The sequence below is a fragment of the Macrobrachium nipponense genome, chromosome 14 (genome assembly GCF_015104395.2).
Source record: "Macrobrachium nipponense isolate FS-2020 chromosome 14, ASM1510439v2, whole genome shotgun sequence".
NCBI lineage: Eukaryota > Metazoa > Arthropoda > Malacostraca > Decapoda > Palaemonidae > Macrobrachium > Macrobrachium nipponense.
Genome location: NC_087207.1, coordinates 37,187,719 through 37,213,179, shown reverse-complemented (window position 1 = coordinate 37,213,179; position 25,461 = coordinate 37,187,719). Strand labels below are relative to the sequence as shown.

The following is a 25,461-nucleotide window of genomic DNA, read 5'->3' as shown; positions in this document are numbered from 1 at the left end:
TTGATTTACACATTTAAGCTTGACCAAAACGCATTAATAAAAATGTTACTTTCCATAGACTGAATGGGACATTTCGGAGGGGGAACAGCTCACAATAAGTGAGGACTCCCATTGAATGCGTAGGTACTGACTGTATTGTGATCGAATAAACGCTGTGAACATTGTTGTATTTAAAACTAGATAGTTTTTAGATTAAGACATTCATTTGTTTTACATTAAATATTAATTAGATTTTGTGAATATTATACTGATCACATGACCCCTGCAAATGTATCTACCTTTTTGCGTAAGTTAAATTGAGGTATGACCAAGCTCTGACATGTCTATGTTACGTGATGTAAGTCATGTAAACAAACCAATAGGGGACACTTAGTATTGTTATTTTTTATTGCGTTTAAATAAAATGAATAAATTTCACCTTGGACACTAAAATTATACTTAAAATAAATTTAATAAATTTTAAAAATTTATATTCTGAAGATTTAATATTTAATTTTTTATAACAAGCTATAATGGTAGCCCGAATAAGAGAGGTAATATAGATTATGAAGCTACCTTACAGCCTGAGCCTTGCATAAACATTGTTTTCATGACGCAACCAAGCCGCCGGAAAAGGCTATTCTAGCCAATACGAACCTGATCTGAAGTAGTATTGAAATCTTGAGTTTACGAAACATTGTTTTCGACGTAACACAGGATAAGATTTCTCTTGGTATCAACACTGCAGTGCTTGTGCAATTGCCGACTGCCGAGTTGTAGAAGTTCAACAACGTTCGTACACTGCGATACTGCGAATTCCGAGCCCGAAGGAACTCAAGATGTCTATATATTTCGTTTCTAGACTATGCAGGGCTGCTGTACCCTTACGAAATGTTAAAGTAAGTAGAATTAAGTGAAGACTTTAAGAGCGCCATTACTTACGTAGCTTGAACCAAACTCTTTATTTTAAAATTATAGGTAGGTAGCTAGTTACCTAACCTAGGAGAGCCCAGGATTGCCTTGTGCAAGGGAGGCATTGGTAATTTCATCTACCCAACGCAAATTTAGAAAGTGTCCCAGCGTGTATGGGTACAGGTGGTGTGCGGATTTAGGGGGAAACACCAGCGACTACCAACCATTATCACGGTGGACAGGTCTTATTCACTCGATAGGGGGAAACACCAGCGACTACCAACCCTTATCACGGTGGACAGGTCTTATTCACTCGATATTTAAATGGTGAAACAAGAATACAATTACAACTCCAAGCATACCATTCAAAAGATTGAAGTTTCGTCAACATAATGTGATATAGTATATGAAAGCCCCATACGAACTAAAATTACCTAGCATGTGACGCTCTTCGTAAAATATGTTCTCAAGGCAGTTTTGAAATCCAATATGGCGGCTACCGTGGGATGTACAGGTTCTGATCAGTGACGACAATCATCTTTCCCAGCCTTCCCAGCAATCATTTGAACAATGTTAGCGTATGTAGCCTATGTAACGTTTATTGATCTTACTCAAGATTGCAGTTGTAATCAGCACAATAAAACAACATTTTGTTGAATATATTAGTGAAAGTATGAAACTTTTTATTCCCGGGATCATGGTTTGAACTTAATTCATTTTTACCTTGTAATCAGTGGTTTTTATCCTTACTGCCATCACAACTGAAACTCCACAGTGCTTAGGGGGGAAAAAAAACCAGCGAACTACCAACCCTTATCCACGGTTGGACAGGTCTTATTCACCGTCGATATTTTTAAATTGGTAAAACAAGAAATACAATTACAACTCCAAGCATACCATTCCAAAGATTTGGAAGTTTGCGTCAACTTTAATGTGGATATATTGAAAGCCCTTATAATAGAACTAAAATAAGCATGTGACGCTTCTTCGTAAAATATATTTTCAAGTCCCAGTTTTTTGAATCCAAACATGGTGGCGGCTACCGTTGGGATGTCCAGGGTTCTGATCAGGTGACGAAAATCATCTTTCCCTAGCCCTTTCCCAGCAATCATTTATTTGGATCAATGTTTAGCATATGTTATGGTAAAAGTTTTATTGTTTGAATCTTACTCAAGATTGGCAGTTGTAATCAGCAAATACAAAACAAACATTTTGTTGGCCTATATTACTGAAAGTATGAAACTTTTTATTTTTCCACGTTTCCCGTGGGGTCATGGTTCGAACTGAACTTCATTTTTTACCTTGTAACCTGTGGGTTTTTATCCTTACTACGCCCATCACAACTGACAAACTCCACAGTGCTTATTTGGATTTGTTTATTATACACTTTTGGTCTCCAATTCTACTCCACAGTTGCACTTTAAAACCAAGTTGCCTGTTTCCTGGTTTCCTTAAGCGCCAGCGTGCCACAAACACAGTTACGAACAGCAGAATGAACGAAACTGCAAAGTTTTATTTCCCTAAATTGGTTTACCTTTACTCAATTTAATTTTTAGTTTCAACTTTTACTTTGTTATTTAAAAGTGTTTTAATTTAAATTTATGTATATTATCCCTTTTTTTGCAACCAATTAACCCCCGAAACAAAATTACAGATATTTCTTAAGTAGATACAATCAAATGTTTTCTAACGTTTTCTTACATCTGGCTGCCGAAAACCATAGAGGAACGACTACGGATTAAGTGAATTATATGATAACTATACATTTTTTTTTTTTTCTTTTTTTTGCTTTTTTGTTTTTTTGCTTTTTAGCATCAAAAAAAAAAAAACCTTTTCATTGATTTCAGTCTATATTAGTATTTATTTTGAATTTCTTTAATAACCCATATGCCAGAAATAAATGTAACCTTCAATGTTTTGCCATGCTAATGAATGGCAAATCAATCGTTGCCACATTAGTGGGAGGCTTCACACATACGCCTTCCCAGATTTTATTTAAACTGTTTCCATGAATTCTAGTTGTCTTAGTAATGCAATGAATGATGAAAATTGCTTTTAATATTTTTGTATATATACTTCCCAATACATAGCCTAATTTTCACCATTTCAAACGTTTTGTGTGTTAGTCTTATAACCCAGTTTGGACGGTCCAAACACATAAAACCCCACCCCCCGCAATTTTGGCAAAGTTGGCAACAGAGTAAGAGAGAGGAAGAAGAGAGAGAGAGAGAGAGAGAGAGAGAAGAGATAGAGGGAGAGAGAGAAAGGAAGGCGAAGGAACGAAGAAGGCAAGTGGTGGCTGGGAGGGGGGGCATGGGTGCGGGTGGGGGGAGAAGATTAGGTGGAACTTTTTACGCGTTGTTCGTATCCATTTCTGCATTATGGGAAGGGTTTTGGTCTCTTGGTTACCAAGGGACAAGTGTCGTTTATTCTTTACGATTAGTGGATTCACGATACCCCTTAAAAATAAAAACTTTTTTTATGGCAACTGATCGGATAAGACCTACTTTCCCCCTCCTCTAACCTCGCCAGAGGCCACTTTTAATACGCCTTGGCAAAGGCCTCTACCGACCACCAAACAGGTGGACCTAGAACCTGGTTTGTCCCTCGGTTTGTGTCCTGTCATTGCAGGCACCTGAACTGGGTGAGAAAGTATTTTGTCACAGCCAAAGGATGCAGCGACTTCGGAAGCCACCGGGGGGGGGGGGGGGGCCAAGGTCTTTCACCAGTGTCCAAGGTCGCTGCCAAATCTTCCTGGGGCCATTACCCACCCTAGGGGAAGATTTGGCCTTTGGGAGGCTGTGTCAGTCTGTGGGTAGGGCTATTTCCTACCTGGCCCACCAGAACTGCTATAATCTGTGGGCTCAACCTTGGTGCTCAAGAGATGTTTGTATGCTGTCCCTCTCTTTGGAGTAACCAGATCGCTTGGTTTCTGAGTCGGTTTTGGCCTTAACGGAACGGACCTTTGCTGGATTTTTCAAACCTCTCTCTTCGAATAGAGGGCCGGTAGGATGGATGGCTGCGGTGGGAACAAGCGGCGGGATGATACCACAAGGACTGGGACTTGTTCACCGGGCAGTTAAGTGAAGGCGGTTCTGTGCCTGCGCCGGCTATCTACTGTGGCTAGACCTTCGAGTCTGGCTAAGCTCTTCTCTTCTTCAGCTCCAAAGAAGTCCTCCGCTTCTAAAGGGATCTCAAGGAACCACCCAGCCTTCGTTCCCGCTCAAAGGGGGCACCCATTTTTGGGCCAAAAAAAAAGCTGTTATTTTTTTTTTTGTGTTTTTTTCTTTTCTTTTCGGTTCTTGGAGGTCTATAACAATATTCAAAGTGCATCCTGATAACGACCATTCCCCAATTTTTTGGGAGGTAATAGGGTAAGAAGAAGGGAACAAACCCTAGGGTTTGCGTTCCCCTCCAGCTGGCTGCCATTGAAGCACTGGGCAAACTATTTGGCAGAGACGTTGGGTTAAGTGGATGTCCTTCCTGGAGGGTTATCTAACTCCCCTTCGAGGGTCCTCCCGCTACACCCTCACCAAACCACCCACTCTTCTTCTTCCTTTCCTATGTATGGGTCAAAACCAAAACACCAAGCACTAGCTAGTTAGAGAAGTTTGTGAGAAGTATGCTGATCAAAGGGGGGTGCAGTAAGGAGTTTGTTGTTGGACTGGTCTCCTCCGGGCTTCCTGCAGGCCAAGTCCTTGCTCGAACAGAAGACTTTTTGGGGGGTTGAGGGACTTCCCAGTTTGTAGACCTTTCTAAAACCCTGCAACTGATTCATTTGGCCAGACTCGCCTTCAAGATGGAGACGGGGCAACGTTTCAGTGCTTGCCTCTATCAGAGGGAAATGACTTTAATACTTACAGTGGAACCTGAAGGATTGCATATTTGTTTCCAAATACCCAGTTCAAAAATACCCAGTTCGTCGGTCTTCCCCGCAAGTACCATCCGCTTCGTCCTTCAGGGGAGACGGTCTTTTTCCAGTTTCAAGGCACTATTCTTTGGACGTTTCGACTGCTCCCTTCCCTGGTGTTCACGAAGTGTTTCACCTGGTCCTTGGTTTTGGGCACATCTGCATTGGGTTATTGTCTTTTTGAGGTTATCTTCTGACGATTGGTTGGTCCTGGCGAGCTCCCACTCGCAATTTGCTACAGGACAGGGATCGCCTTCCTGTCCAAGTTTTGTCCAGGATCTAAGGGATATTGATACAAATCTGGAGAAGTTCTGATCTTGAACCTAAGCAGAGGAACATTGTATCTAGGCATGCTTGAGAGAGCGGACGGTAGCAGCCAAGGGTCTTCCCCTTGGACCCCTTGTAATCAGCATGCTCGAGAGGCAGCGCGGCTGTTTTTCCTAGCAAGGACAGGAACAACCTTGCTCCACTGTTTGGCAAGTCCATGACTGGTTACCTATCATCATTGGAGAAGCTGGTCCCTCATGATGGGTGTACTTCACAGTTTCCATCTCTCTGTGTCGCCCTTGGTCGGTTTGGGATATTACCTATAGGTCCTTAGACAACATTTTCCTGGGATTGGTGGTGGCTGCTTCAAATCAGTTGTGTAGCTTTACCCAGCTCCTCTAAGAGAACAAGAGTCGCCCATCTCGCTCCATTGTATTTGTATGGAATTGGCAGTATGAATGCGAAGGTTACTTACTGGCTCTTTTCATCCCTTTCATCCTGACTCTTCTTTTCCTTCCTGGTAGAGAGTAATAACAGGACCATACTGCTGGACTGAATGAATTGATGCAGGTAAGAAACACACCTTAGGAGTAACCATCCTATTGCTTTTTTGTTAGAAATAGAAGCAAATAAATTCTGCCCCATTCCCATTTAAGGCAGGTGGGAAGTGGGGGCCTTCACATAAGACAAACCCCATAACCTTGTTTTTATTTGCCTCCTAGTTCCTCCAACATATAATGGTTTTTCGCTTACACCCTTAGGGGCACAACTTGCATCTCCTCCCTTTATAAGAAAAGCCCCAGAAGATTGACCTCTGATGGCCGCCAGTTCCATAACTCCGATCAGATGCCAGTTGGGGCTAGCATCCTCTTCCCTTGATCTAACGACCCAGGAGGGAGGGAAACCCAGGTATGCAGAACCCCAGTCAGTTCACCTGGAGGCTCACCTCAGATTCTTTCCACCAATCAGTGGAGTCTTCCCTATTGTAAAAGGACCGACGGTTGGTTTGTTATATCGTGTAGGAAACAAATCAACAGTTTTTTTTCAAAGTAAATTGTATTTTTCCTAACTATAACAAACCAAGGGTCCCTTTAACACGTAATGTTTAAACCTCCCATTTCCAAGCCCCTCAATCTGTTTACCTCGGCTGAAAGCAAGTTGGAATGTTTACCTCCCTGGCGACGGGAGGGCCTATCAACAACTGGACCGGTAGTTTAACTACCGAACTGCCATGGTCAAAGAATTCAGCGGCCGTCCAGGCTACCACCCTTAAGTTCAATTCTTATTGTTTAACTGGACTTTAGGGTTTTTGTAATTACTTTAAAAAATTGTTGATTTTTAACTTTTAAAAATTGTGATATTCCTTGTTAATTTTTCCTATTTTTATGATAAGAATTTTTGTTTTAATATATTATTTAATAATTTTTTTCCACTCACAAGGTTACCCCATCTCGAAATCTCCCTCTTCAAAATTGTTCCGATCTTGCTTTGGTCGAACATCGTGGTCACATTAGCAAGCAGAAAATGTTTACGAAAAAAGTTTTGTTGTAGATGAAATTTCCAGAGGTCTTGGTAAGAAAATATGTAGGAAGATGGGCTGTTGCGTTCTGTTCAGGAAATGGTTTTTGGAGCAGTTTGCTCCTAGGTAAGGACCTGAGATATTTTTCTTTTGTATGGTTTTTTTTTTTTTTAAATTTAAAATTAATTGATGGTTTTATAGTGGTTGTATTTCTGACTTTATGAAATGAAGTTATTTGGTAAATTATGTCAAATTTAATTATTTTACTTTAGGTAACATACTTACTTAACCCACCACTTTTGGTAGTGTTCAGAGTGAATAGGTAAGTATAATGATTTAAGGTAATGCAGGAGGATCATATCATTTGGGAAATCTGCAAATAATTGTAATTGTAACCTTGCCATTGATTGATTTCGTCATCCAGCAATGACAGAATAGCATGAATTTTGATTTTGTTTATACAATGTTAACCATACAGTCAACCTATATGTATATATAGAAAACTACTGATTGAACGGAAACTTTAGTTTGTTTCCTACCACGTATACGAAACCCTTTGGTCCTTTACATAAGGAATTTCATGCGTAGGATTTGGAATTACGGCCGGTTGAAATTCATGAACAAGTTGGTTTAGGCCAGTAACTACTGTCTGGTTGGTGGGTAGGGCCCACCTTCCTGGGGGGGGATCCCATAATTTTTTTTTTTAAGAATAAATTTTACGTATATATTAAACTGGTGTTTTCATATTATTTTAATGATCTTTAAATTTAATAATTAATATACAAACTTTGTTGGTTAAGGGTCAGCAAGCAAATTTGTTGCCAACATCGATTTATTAGTACTTATTTTTTTTGCCTTTTTAACATTAGTACGGGAGAACCGTATTTTCATCCGAAATTTTACGCTTAACGCCTAGGAAAACTTGCTGACGGGAAACTTCGTAGTTTTTTCCGTCCTTATTTGTTTCTTCTGGCAATTCTTAACTTCCTTCTTCTTTGTCCCTTTTCGCCAGCCCTCGGACAGAGGTAGAAGAATGGGGGTATGTGGGTGTTGGTTGGTTTTGGGGGGATATCCCTCTCATCGTAGGGCAATGCTTTTTGGATGCGAGATGGAGTATCCTGTATTGCTTTTTAAATCATTTTTTCTTTCTTTGTTTTACAAGCTAACAGCGGTGGAATAGTGGATTACATCAGTAAGAATGGTTGGATTATTCCTTTGTGGTTGGTTATCCTAACCTTGGAAATTTGGTACCTGTGACTCAGAGCATTGCTGTGATATTGGTCCCTCGAGTGTGTGTACTGAATCCCCTGCTGGAAATCATATTTATTTACCACTGCTATCCTGGAGGTATGTTCACTGGAAAAAAGCCTTTTGCTGCTGCCCTATGATTATTAATTCTATTCCTAGGCTGTAAATAAATAACCTCATTCTGTAGAAGAAAGTCTTGCAAGAATTTTGGAGAAAGTTGAAGAAGGAAGGAAGGAGTTCAGCAAATGTTATTCATCTTTCTCTTTGGAATCATCATATTTTTTCAATCAGCCCTCCAAGCCCCTTCAACTTCTAAGGCTCCATGCTGAGAAGGAGAAAGGTAGTCTCCCCCTAGAAAATGTCTCATCACACACACAGGTACTTCTAAGGGTTCTGCCTCCTCAAAATGAGGGTGACATTTGGGTCCTCTGCTGGCTCTCCCATTCCTTGGGACAGGAACCTTCATGCTGTTCCCCAGGGCCTAAGCGTGTTCAGGAGCCCGTAAAAGCGCAAACTTCGGTTTGCAACTTCTGCTGCTAGTTTCTAACGGTTTCTGCCCCTAAGACTAGTTTATTCCGTGCCCGGCATGTTCATTTGCGAGTCCCCAAGTGGCCACGTGAAAGTTTTTGGATTTCGCGTGTATCCAGAGTCGATGACACTGAGTCGACTTCGCGCCTTGCTTGGTGGTTTGTTCTTGCAGTGACTGGTTTGGTTCCCAGGGTTTGACGGTACGGTCCCCACAGGACCTAATGGCCACGCTTGAAACCGGTTAAGGGCCTCCCCCATTCGGTCCTCTTGAAGAAGGTTTCGGCCTCGACGAGGAACATTTGGATGGCGTCAGAGGTACAGTATGGGCTCTCTCCAGCTAGGTGCAGCACGCTCATCCCCACCCCACCATTGATTGGTCACCATTCCGTGTGACCCCCGTGGTCCGTCAGTGGCGGCCAAAACGTTTCGCCTACCGTATGGGAGTTTCATAACTCTCCTCAGGAAAGCGTTTTTCTTTTTCCTCCCAGACAATAATGCATTTGCCTAGACTCCGTGGCGCCCGCCCACCACCCGCCATCCAATGAGCGGGTCAGGTCACGGAGTGGAAGAAAGTGGGCCGAGTTGCCTCAGGTGACTCGCGTTCCTCCTCTCTCTTCTTCCCGCTAGCCGTTGCCCGGTGTTTGTTCTTGCAAGTGACTGAGTTGGTTCCCAGGGTTGACGTGACGGTACCCACAGGACCGTGCATGCTGAAACCTTTATGGGGCTTCCTCTTGAGAGGTTTTTTGACCTCGAACAAGGAACTTGGATGTTGTCAGAGGACAAGTAATCCGGCTCTCTCCAGTTACGTGCACGCTCAGCACCCCCACCCGACGATGGTCACATTCGTTGTGACCCACCCCCCGGTCTCGGTTTGCAGGCAAACGTTTTCAGGGGGGGGGGGGCCTTCCGTTATGGAGTGGTTTCGTAACTCGCCTTGGGAAAGCGTTTTCCTACCCAGACAATAATGCTTTCCTAGACCTTCTTTTGCCGCGGCCATTCACCGCAGGTTAAGTGGTTTTGTCCCTGTGACTCCGCTTTCTTCTGACTAGTTCCGCTAGCAAGGCCGCATGAGAGGCGTCCAGTTTCCGTTTCCTCCCCTAAACCCCTAAACCCGACTTCCTATGGCTATGCCGAGAGTGGGGTGAGGTGAATAGGAGAGAATACTGCAGTTTTGTTTTCTCCCATAGTGATTCAGCGTTGGGGGACTACAACTCCTGGAGGGACCTTGGGTCCGACCGGACTACGTTCCGATGTCATTGGGGGGGGGGGAGGAAGGGATCTTATGCCCATAACTTGGAGGACTGGTCTCCATGGCTTTTTCTTTCCTTTGGAACGATTTCAATTTGCAGTTTTAAAGATTGGGGTTCTTGCATTTTGGAGCCTTCTACTTGTTTATATTCTATTGAATTGTAACATCGCATTCCAGTCCTTAAAAATGCTTTTATTTAGGACTTGGTTTTTTATGCCCTGTTCCTCCGCGATTTCCTACGGGAGTTGAGGAGGGGGCCCCCACCCCAATGATCATTGGGGGGTCCTCACCAAGTGCTTAAAATTCTTTGGAATTTCTAGTACTTTTCCTAGTGTTTTTGGTCCTTCTAACGATCTGCAAACACTTGTGCGAGAACGAGAATTCCTTTGATAATTATTAACTACGATAACCGGTATCTCGCTGAATGCGTGGAACTTCCTTGGAATTTCTGGCATTCTCAGAGTGGGTTGGTGGGTTTTTTCTGTAATTTCCAAACACTCGGGCGAGACAGACATTCCCGGTAATTGTTATTATTACGAAAATCAGGAGTCTCGCCTAAGCCATTAGAATTCCTTGGAATTTCTATTTGTTTCGCTTCCAACGTAATACAAACCATCGGTAACCTATTTAACAATAGGAAGGTTAGCTAGCGGCAAGCTGAAAGCGGAGGTCGTAACGCTTCGAACAAGGGGAGCAACGGTAGTTAACTGCTTGTCCCGAACGCGCCGACTGGGAGGTAAACCAATCACTTTTGCTTTCGGCCCGGCCAGGGTGTGTTAAGGTACGTGTTCGGCGTCTCGCTCTCGTGCCCGCTTTCAAGCGTCGTATGCTTTTGTTTAGATTGTTGTTTTTTCCTACTAATGGTTTTGTTTGACTTGAAAATGAAACTGTAAGTAAACACTTCGTTTTCATTTTCATTACTTAATTATGAACCACATGGAGTTATCGCCGTAAGTGCGGCGATTTCCTCTCTTTTCATAGAATTGAACCCTTGAATTATGGCCTCGGCATGCCGAGGGACGGGTCGCGCATCGCGCCGAGTCATGTATTTTTGGGTCCGAAAAGTGGTGTAATTGACAAAAATTGTAAGTACTCTTTTCATTATATGTTTGCCCTGTGCGTTCGTTACCGAGTGTGTGTTTGAGCTCGGCACACGAGCCTTTTAATTTTGTATAATAGAATGCAATGAAAGTGGGATTCGCAATTGCAATATTCTTTTCATTTTTCATTTATTTATTTGCAATGAAATTTAATTTGGATCAATTTTTCCGTTCTTAGCCCGGGAATTGATCCTTGACTATTTTTTTATTGTGACAATGAAATCGGCAAAGGTGGCAGTAATTGCTGTTTCATTTTCATAATAGATTTTTATGATAGCATCATATTGATTGGATCAAGTTTTCCGTTCTTACCCGGGAATTGATCCTTTTTCCCCTTAAGTTTCCTATGAAGTGAAGCGCAATGGGCAGTTATTCTGTTTCATTTGCATAATTACTTTTCACTGCTGTGCCGGGGGGTAGGGGAAGCGAAGGTCTGCCCCAGGAAGTCGTCGGAAAGCTCTCCCTTCCCGCCGACTCCCTTGGGTATCCGAAGTTCTTCGTCTTCCTTCCTGCACCCCCCGCTCAGCTTCTTCGTTGTAATTTTGTATTTGGGGTCTTCCTTGGCGTTCGGGGGTGGGGCATGTTTCTTCCACCCCCCGTGCCTGGGAAAGGGAACCCCTCTTACTAATCTATCTATGTTACCGCAGGTGCTACCATCCGTGGGAGACGACCTTGGAAGCATGGTTAATGGACCCACCGCGGAGGCAGGGCGTAGCCTAGCATCCACGGGCCTGCCTGCAGCGTCTAGTCGATGGTCTGGGGGCGGTCCCGTCCACTACTACCACGGCCAGGCCGCATTATGCTTGGCTCCCCCCCGCCCCCCCTCCTGTCGTACCCTCCCCATGTCTGTGTCGATGACGCCGTCTGCCGCTACTAGGGCCCAGCAGCCCGTACCGAGGTGGGGTTTGCCGCCCGCCAGCCCTGTTTTTTCTTCCGTGTATTGCCTGCCCCAGAACTTCCGGCTGTTCCAGCAGCTCGCCCCTGGATCCCGGCCGCCAGGTAACCCAGGTTCCGCTGGCTGCCGATGATATTCTACGAGTGGCGAATCGCTGGGCCTGCCTGTACCATGCCGGCTTGATGTGGATTCCCGCTGTTTGGTCTTTGGCTGTCCCCTTCTTAGGGTTCTAACCGACTGGCCGGCTGTTCCTGCCGCTCCTGAGCTGGTTGCTTTTCCTTCCTGGGCCGCTCCTGAGCTGGTATTGCTGTTCCCTGTTCGCTCCTGATTCCTGTGCCTGTCCATTGCTTGGTCCCTGCCCACGGTGTGTCTTTCCCCAGTCCCAGGTCCGTTCCGGACAGGTGGCCAGTCCGGCCCTGTTGCTTTCGGCAACCTGCCCCGGCTCCCGCCCTCCTGGGATGGTAGGACCTGACGACTGTCCCGCCTGCGAGAGCTGACCGAGGAAGAGAAGAGGAAGCTTGTCATCTTGCGGTCTTCCATCGTCTGCCTGCTGCCTCTTCCCCTTCCGACTTCTAATGGCCCATAAGCCGAAGAAGAAGAAGGCTGACCTCCCCCCCCCTAAGAAGTCCTCCTTTCGGGAACTTTCTAAAGGGCCCCCGTCGCCAACTCGGTGGGACGGGGTGGGGGGGTCCTTCTTGCTGGTCCATTCCTGCTCCCTTCGGGAGCCGGGGCCCCGGTCTCCCCTTCCGTAAAGGAAAGAGAATGTCCGGGGACCAGAAAAGGAGTATCGGTTTAGCTCTGGTACTTCCGCGCCTGGTTGCTAGCGGCGATTGCCGCTACGCCAGGTTTCCGGCTCGGTCCCTCTCGTTCGCGAGAGAATCCCGAGTGCTAACGTTCTCGCCCTCGGGAGACCGTGCAGGCCAAACGTTTTCGGCGCCAGAGGTTCGCTCTGGCGCCAAGACCCGCGGCACGGAGCAAGAAGGCGGGTGAGAGAACGCTCAGGTTGAACTCTTGCCATGCCCAGCGGTCCGCTCCTTGGCAGCGGACCAGAGCTGGTAACCAAACCCGGGTTTTTCCCCCCTAAGAAGGCTCCTTCGTGGGACCTTCTAAGGGCCCGTCTCGCTCCGGCGATAATTCGGAGAGCTTCTTCTGCCTGGTCCTCCTGCTCCCTCGGGAAACAGGGCCCTGGCCCGACCGTTTTCTTTGCTTACCAAGGACCAGGAGAAGAACGGGGACCAGAGGGAGTAACCCAGCTTCGGCTAGCACTTCCCTCCCGCCTGTTGTTTTAGCGGTTCTTGCCGCTAAACCAGGATCCGCCTCGGCTTCATCGGTTAGGCGAGAAGTAGCGAGTGGACTGTCTCCCGCCCGGGAGACCGTCCAAGGCCAAACCAAAGTCCTTGGACACTCGAGCTCGCTCGCCGCCAAGACCCGAAGCGCGGGAGCAGAAGACTGGCCGAGTGTCCGTGCAGAACGACTCTCGCTAGGCCCAGTGGAGGAACCGCTCTCGCAAGCGACCAATCTGGCTGCTCTGGGTTGACGTGACGGTTCCGCTGACCGCCATCCACGGGTTTTTGAGGGCGAGGAAGGGGTCCCCCGCGGTCGTCGGTACCAGCCCACGGTCTCGACCGCGCACCGAGAGGAACGCCTCGCGCCGGTCTCACCCGCGACCAACGAGCCTAGCAGGTCACCTGACGCCCCGTTCCTATCGGGACCCGGGGCGGTAGACGGTAACCATCAACAGCTCGCCCTGACGCTATACATCAGCGTCGAACGTTCTCGTCGAGCCCGCTCGCCATAGGTGATCGCACACGGCCAGGTCCTGCAGATCGATCCCCCACCCCCAGCGGGTTGGTGGATCGGTCTTGCAGCCCCCCACGTCACCTTGGTCCTGCCAGCGAGCGGTGGGGGGGGAGCGTCCATGGTCTGCCCTCCTCTTCCACTACCTTCAACTTCCTCGGGCTACACCGGAAGAGCGAGGTAGCTAGGAGTGACCAGTGAGAGGTGCGCCGCTCACGTGATTCCCGTCACGACGGCCGAGCCCGTGCCACGTATGGTCTTAGGTACCAACCCATGGACGTACGCGCCCAAGTTGATTGGAGGCGACCGTCACGGGGGGAGATGGGGGTAGCGTCAGTTCTGTCTCTCCGATACCTTTCAACTTCCCTCGGCATAACGCCAGGAAGAGGTCAAGGGTATATAGGAGTGAGTCTGAGAAGATGCGCCGCCTCACGATCCCGTCCACGACGCCGCACGTTGCCAGGTTTGGTCCTTTGGACCCAACCAGGGACGTACGCGCAAGTGATTGGAGGCCAACCCGTCAGGGATCTGTTTTGCTGGCCCCTTCTTTCTGAAGGAGGAGGGTCCTTGGAGGCTGCTCGTTGTTGGAGGACTGGACGGTCCCTACTCCTCAGAAGACGCTGTTAGTCTTTTTCCGAGATTTCAGAGTAACTTTACCCAGGTTATTGGCACTGATTTCGTCCAGCACAACGACCGGGGGGAAGGATCGCCGCTCGGGGCCCACCCCCAGCAGAGCCCATGTCTCTTGCTCGGGTCGTTTTTTGGGGCCCGAGGAGGGAACCCAAACCGACGGGGGTTTGGGCGCCGCATCGGAGCTCTTTTGCCGATTACTGTCTTCTGGTCTTGAACCAGAGTCTCTCGGTCTCCGGACAAGAAGGACTCTTCTCAGTTTCTGGCCGTTCGATCAAAGCTACTTCCACCTTCCTCTAACTGCGACAGCGTCGTTTTCTACGTGTCGTTCGGACACCGTAATTTAATACCTCTTTCGGGCTCCTCCTGAGAGGTTTTCGACCTCGACGAGGACTGGAATGAAGTTCGGAGGAGGACGGTATCCGGCTCTTCTCGCCTGTCAGGTGTCAATCAGCCCCACCCAGACGACGTTCCACAACCGTGGCGGCAGACCCTTACCTACAGTGAGAGTTTCGTAACCCTCCTCGGGTTAAAAACGTTTTCCTCCTGAACGATAACGTTTTCCCAGACTCTGAGATACCTATGCGCCGCAAGGCGATGGCTGGCTCCTACTCGTTCTCCAACTGCTAGTTTCCACTGGGTAATGGCGAGGAGCGAGTAATTCCCAATTCCGCCCCCATTCCCTCTCTCCTTTACGGCTACGAGGGAACGGGGAAGGATCCTACAGAGAGTTCTTTCCTGTAGGATCCCACGTTGGGGACTTGCGCATACCAGGGGGGACTGCCTTTTTTTTTTCCCGGGGGGGTTCCCCCCCCCCCCCACCCCCCCCTACCTGACGGAACGCAAGCCCCGTCGTTGAGGAGTGGGATTCCTGCCCCATTCTCGATTTCTTTCTACGGGAATCGAGAAGGACCACCAGCCGATATCCGTTTGAAATACGAATTCGGTGGGGGTTTCGCAGACTGCTTTAGAAATTCTATCTGACGGAATTTCTAGGCGCATTCAGAGTGTTAGAGTTTCGTTACGATCTCCAAACACTTAGGCGAGACCACTGGTCCAAAAGTGAGCGAGACTAGAATAACCCCGATATGTTTCACGATAATCGGGAACCATCGCCTACGCTCGAATTCCTGGAATTTCTTAGCATTAGTGGCAAGAAGACTGCTGGCCTGAAAGAAGACTATCTCACAGTAGGCGACCAACCTGGTAAGAGAGAAGAAGCGGACAGGGAATATCCCGTTTTGGCTGGAACTATCGTCCTTTAGGTAATTCTGTTCACACCCATTTGAAGCTTTCCTTCGAGGAAGACTTCTCCTTCACTACTCTTTAAGAGAGAACGAAGGGGTGGTCAATCTTCCATCCTTATTTTGTTTTCTTGAAGGACAAAGAAGTTTAGGATGGAGATCGTTGTTCAGAAATCCTACAAATATACTACTAGTTATTAACCTCGCGACATGATTCCTGGCTAAGGCAGTTGAATGGTCCGGGGGTAGGGTAGGCGCATATCCCTGGTTATTCTTCTAAGCGGATGGGGGGTAGGACTTAGAACGAAAAGCATTCTAATTGAACTGCAAACAACCACCCTGGGTTTGCCCTTGCAACCATCCCCAGGAGTTTCCAGTTTTCAATTTTTATATACTTATGGGTATTGTCACAACGAAACACCAATTTAAAGCTGTTTATTTTACCGAAATTCGTTTCGCTTTAAATTAAATATAATTGCTCGAAGCCATATCTTTTATGCTCTGTGGTTCTAGCCTAACGGCATTCCTTCGTGGAAAAGGATTACTTGGTCAACTCAAGGATGACGAGTTCAGCGACAGCTACTGCGTATTGAATTGCCCGAGGCATTTCAGTATCAGCCTGCCCGCTTTCGAGAATAGAACGGTTTTTATTTAGGTCTGTTTCTCACCTGCTTGGAGTTGAATAACCACCGTATCTCTGCCCAACAATCACGGACTTAAGTCTCTGATTAACGGGGATTCTCTCATACATGAATGACTATCTACTGCTGTGAAACGCTAGTATTCATCGTCTTCTTCGGTATTGCGAGAATTTTAAACAGAGATATCTATTCGACTCTCATCTTTCTGTTTACCGCACGGTAACAGAATTCTGTAATAGTCTCTTGCTGCATCGTATCCCGATAATGCGAATGATTTTTTGCGGAATCTGAGTTTGTCCTCAAAATATCTTTTATTCGGAGGTGTACAATTGTTCATTGTTCACCCCAAACCGGATTAGCAGATGTATTGAAAGACATCGCCTACTCCCACACCTGCCAGCTCTACTTCCAAACGTTCAGTCCATGAGAAGCAGTTCTTCAAGCGGCACTCCCCTGTGTTTCATTACTGAAGAACGCCCCGCTTTCATTGCACAACGGACAGCAATGAAATGGCGGTTAGCGTTTTCAGTCATTTGTAAGCACATGGTTTTAGAATCTTGAGATTCCTTCTCTCGATTCAGCTGGAAGACGTAGGTTGCATTCATTGCCTACCTTCGTCTTCAACGTCACATAGTGTTGTTTCTCCTTAAGCTGAGATCCAACGTCTATTGAGATTTTCTTGCCATCAGGGACCTCGGTCTTTTGAAGGCAATTGACTTTCGCCTTTTGAGCTTATGCATTAAGAAGAAATCATCGCCGTGCCGTCCGGCATCGGTGACTAACAAATATTTTATTTGTTTGGTCTCTCAGCATAACTCTTTAAAGGGCGAAGGTCACGTGACTTACCCTGGATGCTTGGACAACTTGCCTCTACTGATTCCGAACCAGTCAGTCGGCAGCTGTCAGAGCGCCCGGTCAGTTACGAACTATGCTGTGGACTTAGTTCGGTTTGTTCCAGAGCAATCATTACTTCGTCTTAATAGCTTGTCAGTATGAGTACTGTACATAACCAAAGTCGAGAAGAGGGATAGGTCATACGACTATTCCCTTCTTTTCGTCTTTAGGTAACTGCATGACTTCTCTTGAGAAGTCAGCACAAGGGATGGGGATTTGTGAACGCTCGATTTCGTACCGATCTTCGTAGCGAAGACTCAGAACCCTTCGGTAACTGACGATGGGTTCGAGTCCTTCACAATACCCTCCCTAATGGACTTCACCGCCTCGATGCGAAGGAGATGCTGCCTTGTCCGCAAGAACTTCTTCTGGCCTTGGCGCAGGTACTGAAGGCAGGGGTCTGGTCCAACCAGACCACATGCCCTTCCTTCTACCTTCGGGATATTGCCCACAGGTCCTTGGATCTTTTTCCTTGGGACCCGTGGTGGCTGCTCAACACGTTGTGTAGCGAACCCAGACCCTCGCAGGCTGAACAGCATCGAGTCCTGGTGTGACCGTAAGAATGGATGGTGAATGAGAGTGTGACTGGCTCCTTCTTCCCATCTTTTTCTTTCCCCTCTACCTGTGGTTAGAGGGACACGGTCGTCACCCTGCTGGATAAGGACAAGATGCAGGTGAGCTACTCAACAGAGCCCCATCCTATCCCTTTCACTAGGGATAGGAGCGTATATCCACCACTTCCTCCAAACAAGGGGGAGGAAGTGGATGCCAGCTTGAGACAACCCATACTTTATGTTGCCTCTTGCAAACAGGAACAAGTTCTTGCTTGCTGGGTACGAAGAGATATGCTTGCCTCTCTCTTAGTACTCCGGCCCAGAGGTCTGACCATTGATCCTGCGGTGCACACCCCGATCAATCGGACAGAGGCTTGGATCCCTCCCTCGCTCTTACGACCAGGGAGGCATTCCAGGGATGGACGAACACCAGTCTGTTCATCAAAAGACTCAGATTCCTTCCTCCCACCAAGAAGTGAGTCTTCCTATTGTTAAAGGACCGATGGTTTGTATTACGTATCGGAACAAATGACAATTTGTCGAAAATTGCATTTTTCCTAACTATACAAACCTGAGGTCCTTTACATATAGTCCCTCCTCATGCCACCGACCCCTCACTCTGTGTATTTTGCATGGGCCAAAAGCAAAAGTGATTTGTTTACCTCCCAGTCGCGCGTCGGACAAGCAGTTAACTACCGTTCTCCCCTTGTTCGAAGCTTACGACCCGTTCCAGCTGCCGCTAGCTACTTCCTATTGTTAAAGGACCTCAGGTTTGTATAGTTAGGAAAAATGCAATTTTCGACAAATTGTCATGTTTGAAGAGTGATTTGGTTTTCTGAGATTTCCAAACACTCAGGCAATTGACATTCCCGATGATTATTACAATATGGGAGTCTCACTAAGCGCCTGGATCCCTTGGTTTTGTTGGCACTCGTGAAGTGCTCGGCTTCATCGTATTGCCGCCGAGTACAAGGGTGAGAAAAGGCTCGCCCAATTATTGTCATACAAGAGTCGGGTTTTTCTCGCTGAGCATGGGACTTTTTACAAATTCAAACACTCACTGAGCGCTCACTATTACGAGTGCTTGGATGGCAAGACGGTCTTTACCATTACAGATGAGTCTGTTCCTCAATCTGATTTGGAGTTATGTAGGGCTTGGAACTGCATGCAACACCTTCTGGGTGAATGATCAAGTACCATCCTTGTGTATTGGACCTTAGGGTCCGAACACGTAGAACAGCGGAGACAGAATCCCTCTTGTTCTTCTTCTCGGAGCTTCGGCCTTGAAGGAGAACAGTTAATTGGGAAGAAGTGAAAGTTCTTCATTGACAATTACCATCTCATAATTATATAGTGGTGACATAGCACCCTCCCTTCCTGTGTTGGAGCGAGTTTTCTCTGGGTCATCATTTTTCATCTTCATTATCTGATGCCTCCTAACCCCCCTATTCAAAGGTTTCCACATCCTAAGAAGAGCAAGGTATTCTCCGCCCCTTAAGAAGTCTCACTTTGAGACTTCTAAGGGTTTGCACCCTTTCCATGGTGAGGAAGTAATTGGCTGTGTCTTCAGCTCACCTGCTTCTTCTGGAGCAGGAACCTGGACGCTATCCACAAATATGTTGTCTCGGAGTTTGAACCCAGGTTTGATCTGTCTCGGTTCCAAGGGTGGTGCTCATGGAACCGGGGCTGCGTCGGGTATACTCTTGTACGGGTGTGTCCCGGGGGGGTCGTACATCCACTGTTGGTGATAGGTAGTCTTCTCCATCATGATAGTGGCGCAGGATGAGAGAAAGGACCGAGCTGCGTTGGTGGCTCGGACCCACCTGTGAAAGCCAAGAATGGCTATTCTTCAGGTGGCAAGATCGATGTCGTTGTCCCTCAGGACAAGGCATCTGAAGGAGGTAGGAGGAGGTCCTCTGTGTAGTCCTCTTCATGAGGTTCGATCACAGAGAAGATAGATGTGGATCAAGTCGCGGCAAGTTCTCGCCAGCTTTTTACTGCATTTAACTCCGGTCAGCTTTTGCTTGTGTTTGCACAAACGAAACGGTTGCAGGAATGAATGCTTCGTTTAACAGTGAGAACATCGCAAGTTCAGGGAAGAGTGGGCAAGAACAGTCAATCCCCCCCTTTTTTCCCTCTACTTCCTGGTTATACCAGAATGAACAAGGAAATAAGAGGAATTCTTTGGAGTCTACTCCTCGGAATTCAAACCCATGGTCTTGGAATTCGAACCCAAGTGACCATGTTTTTGGTTCAATCTTAGGATCTTACCGTACATACGTCAGTCCATTCAGGATGGATAGCACCGAGAGGTTTGAATGCCTCTCCAGTGCTACTGTTTTGGGAACAACCAGTTCAGCTTGAACTAGTTGTCCTCAGTATCCTGTTATCACCGTAGAAGTCTCCCCTCAGGAAAACTTCACCTTCATTCTCTTCATTAGAGAATTAAAAAGGTCTGCTTCCAATCCCTCGAATGAAGAAGAATTAGGGTGGAGTGCGATTTACAGGAACCTACAAATATATGTACATATGTACTACTAGTATATTTTTCTCACGACATGCTTCTGTTATCAGTTGTATTGTCTGAGTAGTAGGCACATACCTGTAAGTTAACTCTTCTGGTATGTGACTGAGACAAGTAGTACCTTCTCTTAATTAACCTGGAACTCAGGACAGCCTTTTGGGCCTCCCAAGAGTTACTGGTTTTAATTTTGAGATAACTAGTGGCATTGTTTCCCAACAGCACCACAGCATTTGCATTATCACGGAACAAGAGGGTGTTCTTCCTTCCCATTTCGGTTAAAATGCAGATGCTCAAGTGTATCTTTTTTGCACTCGATGGTTCTAGCTGAACGCATTCCTTCATGGAATGCTCTACCAGGCAAGTAAGGATGACAACAAGTTGAGCGAGCAGTATATGGCTTTGCCTCAGTAATGCTTGCTCTCTGAGATATTTCAGTTTAGTATTGTTTCTCCTCTGTTGAGGATTTACCAATTCGAAAATATGCCCAACAATCACAGACTTAGGTCTCTGGTTGGTTGGATTTCTTGCATACACGTATGCCCATCTCCTGCATCACATTTGCCGTTGCAAGAATTTTCAGACAGAGATATATCTCATTAAACTCGTTATCATCTCTCTGTTTTTACCCACGGTATAACAGAAGTCTGTAGCCTATCTTCTGCTTCATCACACCTGCCCCATCGGCCGCTTGGATGACACAGAATGATATTCTTCAGACAATTTGAGTTTGTCTTCTAATATACATTTCCTAATTCGTAAGGTGTTCAATTATTCTTTGTTCACCCCGGATTGTAAATGAATAACGGAAGACTTGCCTGTTCCCCGCCCGACTAGCTCTGCTCTCAGAGTAAATAGAAACTTCCTTCCTGATCCAACCCACAAGAAGCAGTTCTTCAGGCAGTACCATCCTTGTGTTTTCATGACTGAAAGAATCTGCTTTCATTGCAAGCTCTGACTTTCTCGTGGAGCAGCAATGAAATGGCGGATCAACTTTTCAGTCCTCTGTAAAACAACAGGGATTAAAGCTGTCTTCACTGGTTGGCGTCATGGACGGGAATATTCTATGATCAGAGTCTTTAGAGTTTACTTCTCTCGATTCAGCTGTGAAGACATAGGTCCACATTCAACTCAGTCATTCACTAGTAATGTAGTGTTGTTTCTCCTTGGTTGAGATTCAACTACTGAGGAGAAACTTGTGTCTTACCATCACAGGGACCTCGGTCTCTAGAAGGCAGTTGACTCGTCTAAAATGTGCACATGCCTCGCGAGAATTGTCATCTCGTCTCTACATAGTTGGTGAACAAGATAGACAATTTGTATGGTTATTCTCAGCATAACCCTTCAAAAGGTGGGTGATATGTTGTGACAACGTCTCGGATGGGATGGGATGCTGACAGCGCAATCAGGCGACATCTATTGATGAGTCCGAGTCCTTCATGATCTGCGCTGTGGACTTTGTATTGGTTGATCCAGATCAGTCATCAGCACTTTGTCCTATAGGTGTGTTGCTGTACTCATGAAGGATCGACACCCTTCACTGAGTGTCGATGCATTTAACCACTGCAGACAGCCAATGCAGAAGTGTCCAATGACACATCTTTTTCCGAGTCTTACAAGATTTTAAGAGACTTCTCTGCTTTTGGATAGTCCAGTGGATGGGTACATTTCATCACTCCGAAGGATATGTCGGACCGGAAGATAAATGAGGTCTCATTGCGACCATATTTATATCTTTCTTCGATCGGGTCTGCGCACAGCTCCTTGGAACCTCTTTTCCTTGGACCGATGGTGGATGCTTGCAGGTTGTGTTTACTTACCAGGCTCCTTCGAGAGGACAAGTTGCATCTCACCTATGGTGTGGGATTCTAGAGGTACGTAGGATGCGAGAGTGACTGGCCTCTCCACCTTCACCTTCTCGTCCTTCTGCTCCTCTTCCTTCGGGTTGAGGATAGGACTTGAACTTACACTGGCTGGTCGGGTGATTGATGCAGTAAGCTTACACATCGAGCTTCCTTTCTATTTTTCTTATCAGAATCATAGAAGTAATCCCGTTCCTTCCTTTAGCAAGAGGAGGAAGGAGACTGGGAATAATGCAACCCTTCCCAGAACTGCATTAATGCCTCCAACTCTGAATATGATTCCTCATTCATTTTGGAAAGGCCCAGAAGTCTGACTCTTGATCATGCAGCGCCTATACTCCGATCAAGTTGTCAGAGGCAGAGCACTCCTCCTTGCTCCTACGACCAGGAGGAATAACCCAGGTGTGTAGAAATCCAGTCAGTTCTAGAGGCTCACTCACATTCCTCCCACCAATCAGTGAGTCTTCCTTATGTAAAGGACAAGGGTTTGTATATACATAGTGTAGGAACAAATCACAATTTTTGAAAGTAAATTGTAATTTTCCTAAATACATGTTCCCCCTGTATTCGCGGGGGATGTGTACCAGACACCCCGTGAATAGTTTAAACCCGTAAATTGTTAAAACCACCGCTAAAAATGCTTATAACTGCCTATCTTGAAAGTTCAGATACCATATGTATACCTTAAATAACATCCTACTTCAAATAGTATACCTAAAATTCCTAACCTATTAATGTATTAATCTTTGAGGTTATATTATTAATATCATTTCAAAGTCATCTTAAACATTTTACCATTAAAAATATATATTAATAAACATTACCTTAATATAATTTATCTAGCCCTAAATCCCCAAAAACTGCACCAAAATTTACCACATTGGCAACCCTGTTACCTCCTATTACTGTCCTGCCAGTTGGCAACACTGTCGTTGACAGTATACAAAAACCTTCCCTCAAATCAGTTGTTAACGAGCGCCCGTGTTGTTTACATCACGGCCGCTCTTTATAAATTTTCCTTAAACATTTTTGTGCCTTTAAAAGCTTTCATTATTTGTTAAATGAGACTTTATGTGATTACCACTCACGCATTACATCACGAAATAGTGAATTACTTTGATTTCTGTTGTGGTTCTTATCTTAAATTACGAACTTTTGCGCGACCCGGAACTACTGACCTGTCCAATTCTACAATGGATTGCCAAGAAATTACAATGCTTCCTTCTGCCAGCAACATCAGGAACTGCCCGGTTTGTGGGACAAGGATGAGTAGCAGGGAGTATGAACCCCATGACATTTGTAGCTCTTGTCGTGGACAGGTTTGTGACTTGACTTCTCGTTGTGACGTATGTAAGCCCTGGTCTGACGAGGATATGACTGCTTATATGAAACGCCAAACAATCTTGCAGCGTAAAAGATCGGTTAAGGAGAAAAAGAAATCGATTGCTAGAACTGTATCTAACGAATTCTTTGACTTGGGCGCTCATGGTTCTGGCTCTTCGGTTTCGGTATCGTACGACTCCGATTCCGAATTATTGATGCTTTGCCCCCTGTACAACCGGTAATTAGTGAAGTTATTTCTGATGTAGATTCGAAGATTTTGGCAATGGAAACTACCTGGAAACAGAATTTTAAGAAATTACAGCTTAGTCTAGATAGAGATATTTCAGCTAAGTTTAACATCTGTCAGAGAATTTTCAAGAAGCCTTTACTAGAATGTCTAACACTCTTTTAGATTCATTTTCAGCTCCTCGTCAGGTACCTGTCGACAGCACCATGGGTAACGGTACGACAGATACCCCGGCTTGTGAACCCCGTCGTGGCGAAGGCCTAGGGGGGATCCGGTCCGGGCTAGGTGCCTAACGAATCTTTACCCCACTGTCCCCTGTTAGTCCGTAACAGTGCCAAAGGGCGCTTATTTAGGAGAAGGGGGGAGGGATATTGTGTCAGACCTAAGATAGCTAGTCGTCAGGATTTTTACTTCAGGGAAGTTTCTAAGTTAGGATCTGACGATGATGATGATGATGACGCGGATTCGTGTGATATTGATGTTTTCCTCGAATGGATGTCATGATGTAGAATTCAAGAAACTTTTTGATTTAATTTTGAGTTTTCTTCCTCAGGCGAGGCCTAAAGAGCAGAAGCAGCTCCGCCTCGTTGTATTACAGAAGGGATTTTCTTGGCGGTCCTTCCCGGTCACAGGAATTTTTACGTTTTACTTTTCCCAGAGGTTCGCGAGAGTGAGGGCGGACGTGCCGCTAAACTTTCGAAGGTGATTGGGGAAGGGAAGAGGAAGCTCTCTTCTCTTCTACGACACCGGAGAGGAGTTTACCAGGTGGCGGATGATTCTTCATTCTCTCGACCCCCCAAGCCAAATCCTGATTTTGTCCGACTTTCAAGTCAACCCTTGCCTTCTAAGGCTTCGGTCTCTGTCTAATTGAAGATTTTATTGCTATGAGTCTGTTATGAGCTCCTTACAAAGAAGCTCAATCCTTCAATATGTGGGTCCTCGGAGGGCGTTTTAATGTATATCAAGGACTCCGGGTTTGTTCCTCCCTGATGCTCCTCTTTTGAGAAATTCTGCTCTCTATTTCAATCGCTTCTCTACATCAGAACAAGCTTGCTGCTTCAATGCAGGCCTTTCTTGTTTCTCTAAGGCGTAACCTGTATTTGTCGCAGTTACCCTCCTCTGTATCGGAGATTCAGAGAACCTGTCTGTTGTCCTCTTCTCCTTTTGGCGATTTCCTTTTGATATTTCTGTGCTTTCTGAGGTTTTGAAGGAACATCAAGGTGATGCTCTTCCCAAGCTCACTGGGCCTTATCAAGAGCTTTTTTCCTCTGGTCTTCCTCCCGTTCCTTCAAGGAGTAAGCGTAAGTTTAGGACCAGATCTACCTTCTGCTCCAGCCCAACAACCTCCTTCTGGCTCTTTTTTCCAGAGTACATCTCAGGTTTGCTGGTGCCTCTACTTCATCCTCTGGTGCTCACCCTTTGAAACGCGGGAGAGGTTCTTGGCGTGGCTCTAAGGGCAGAGAAAGAGCTCAACCTCCAGGAGGACCTTCTTCTTCTTCTTCTTCCTTGTCTCTAGAGCGTAAGAATTTTCGGAAGTAGGAGTCATCACCTCGCCAGGAGACCGCAGTAGGAGCTTGTCTCTCCGCCATTGGTCAGCTTGGCAGGGGAGAGCGGTGGATGCTTGGGTGGTGGAGGTCCTGAAGGAAGGTTACGAGATCCCTTTTGTTTCCAGACCTCCACTTTCCAATCGTCCTCTCGAGTTCAGCAGTTATTTCCCCTCACTCAATCAGGGGTCAAGCCTTGGAGAAGGAGCTTTCGGCCCTCTTGGAGAAGGATGCCATGGAGCGAGGCTCCTCCTTCTCTCCGGGTTTTACTCTCAGATGTTTGTAGTTCTAAAGGCCTCGGTGCCTGGCGCCCCATCATAGATCTTTCAGTTTTGAACAAGTTCATTCTAAAGTCCAAGTTCAGGATGGAGACGGTCCAGACTGTTCTTTCATCCGTCAGGAGGGGGGACTGGATGATTTCCATCGATCTGCAGGATGCTTATCTGCAAATCCCCATCCATCCAAGAAGCAGACCTTACCTTCGGTTTTTTCACGGACTCGGGAGTTTTCCAGTTCAAGACCCTTTGTTTTCGGCCTCACCACTGCTGCCACAGGTCTTTTCTCGGGTGATGGCTCCTGTTTCAGCTATTCTGCATC

At 46.2% G+C, this 25,461-nt stretch overlaps 1 protein-coding gene across 1 annotated transcript in view; it reads left to right on the top strand.

Annotated features, from left to right (window-relative positions):
- Nucleotides 1-583: 583 nt before the first annotated feature.
- The window catches only part of LOC135226474 (cytochrome c oxidase assembly protein COX15 homolog), a gene marked incomplete at its 3' end in the record, with an annotated part of 89,207 nt that continues 64,329 nt past the window's right edge, over nt 584-25,461 (top strand). Inside the window, 1 exon segment of the mRNA XM_064266078.1 lies at nt 584-878. Within this exon segment, the coding sequence (XP_064122148.1) occupies nt 819-878 (60 nt within the window).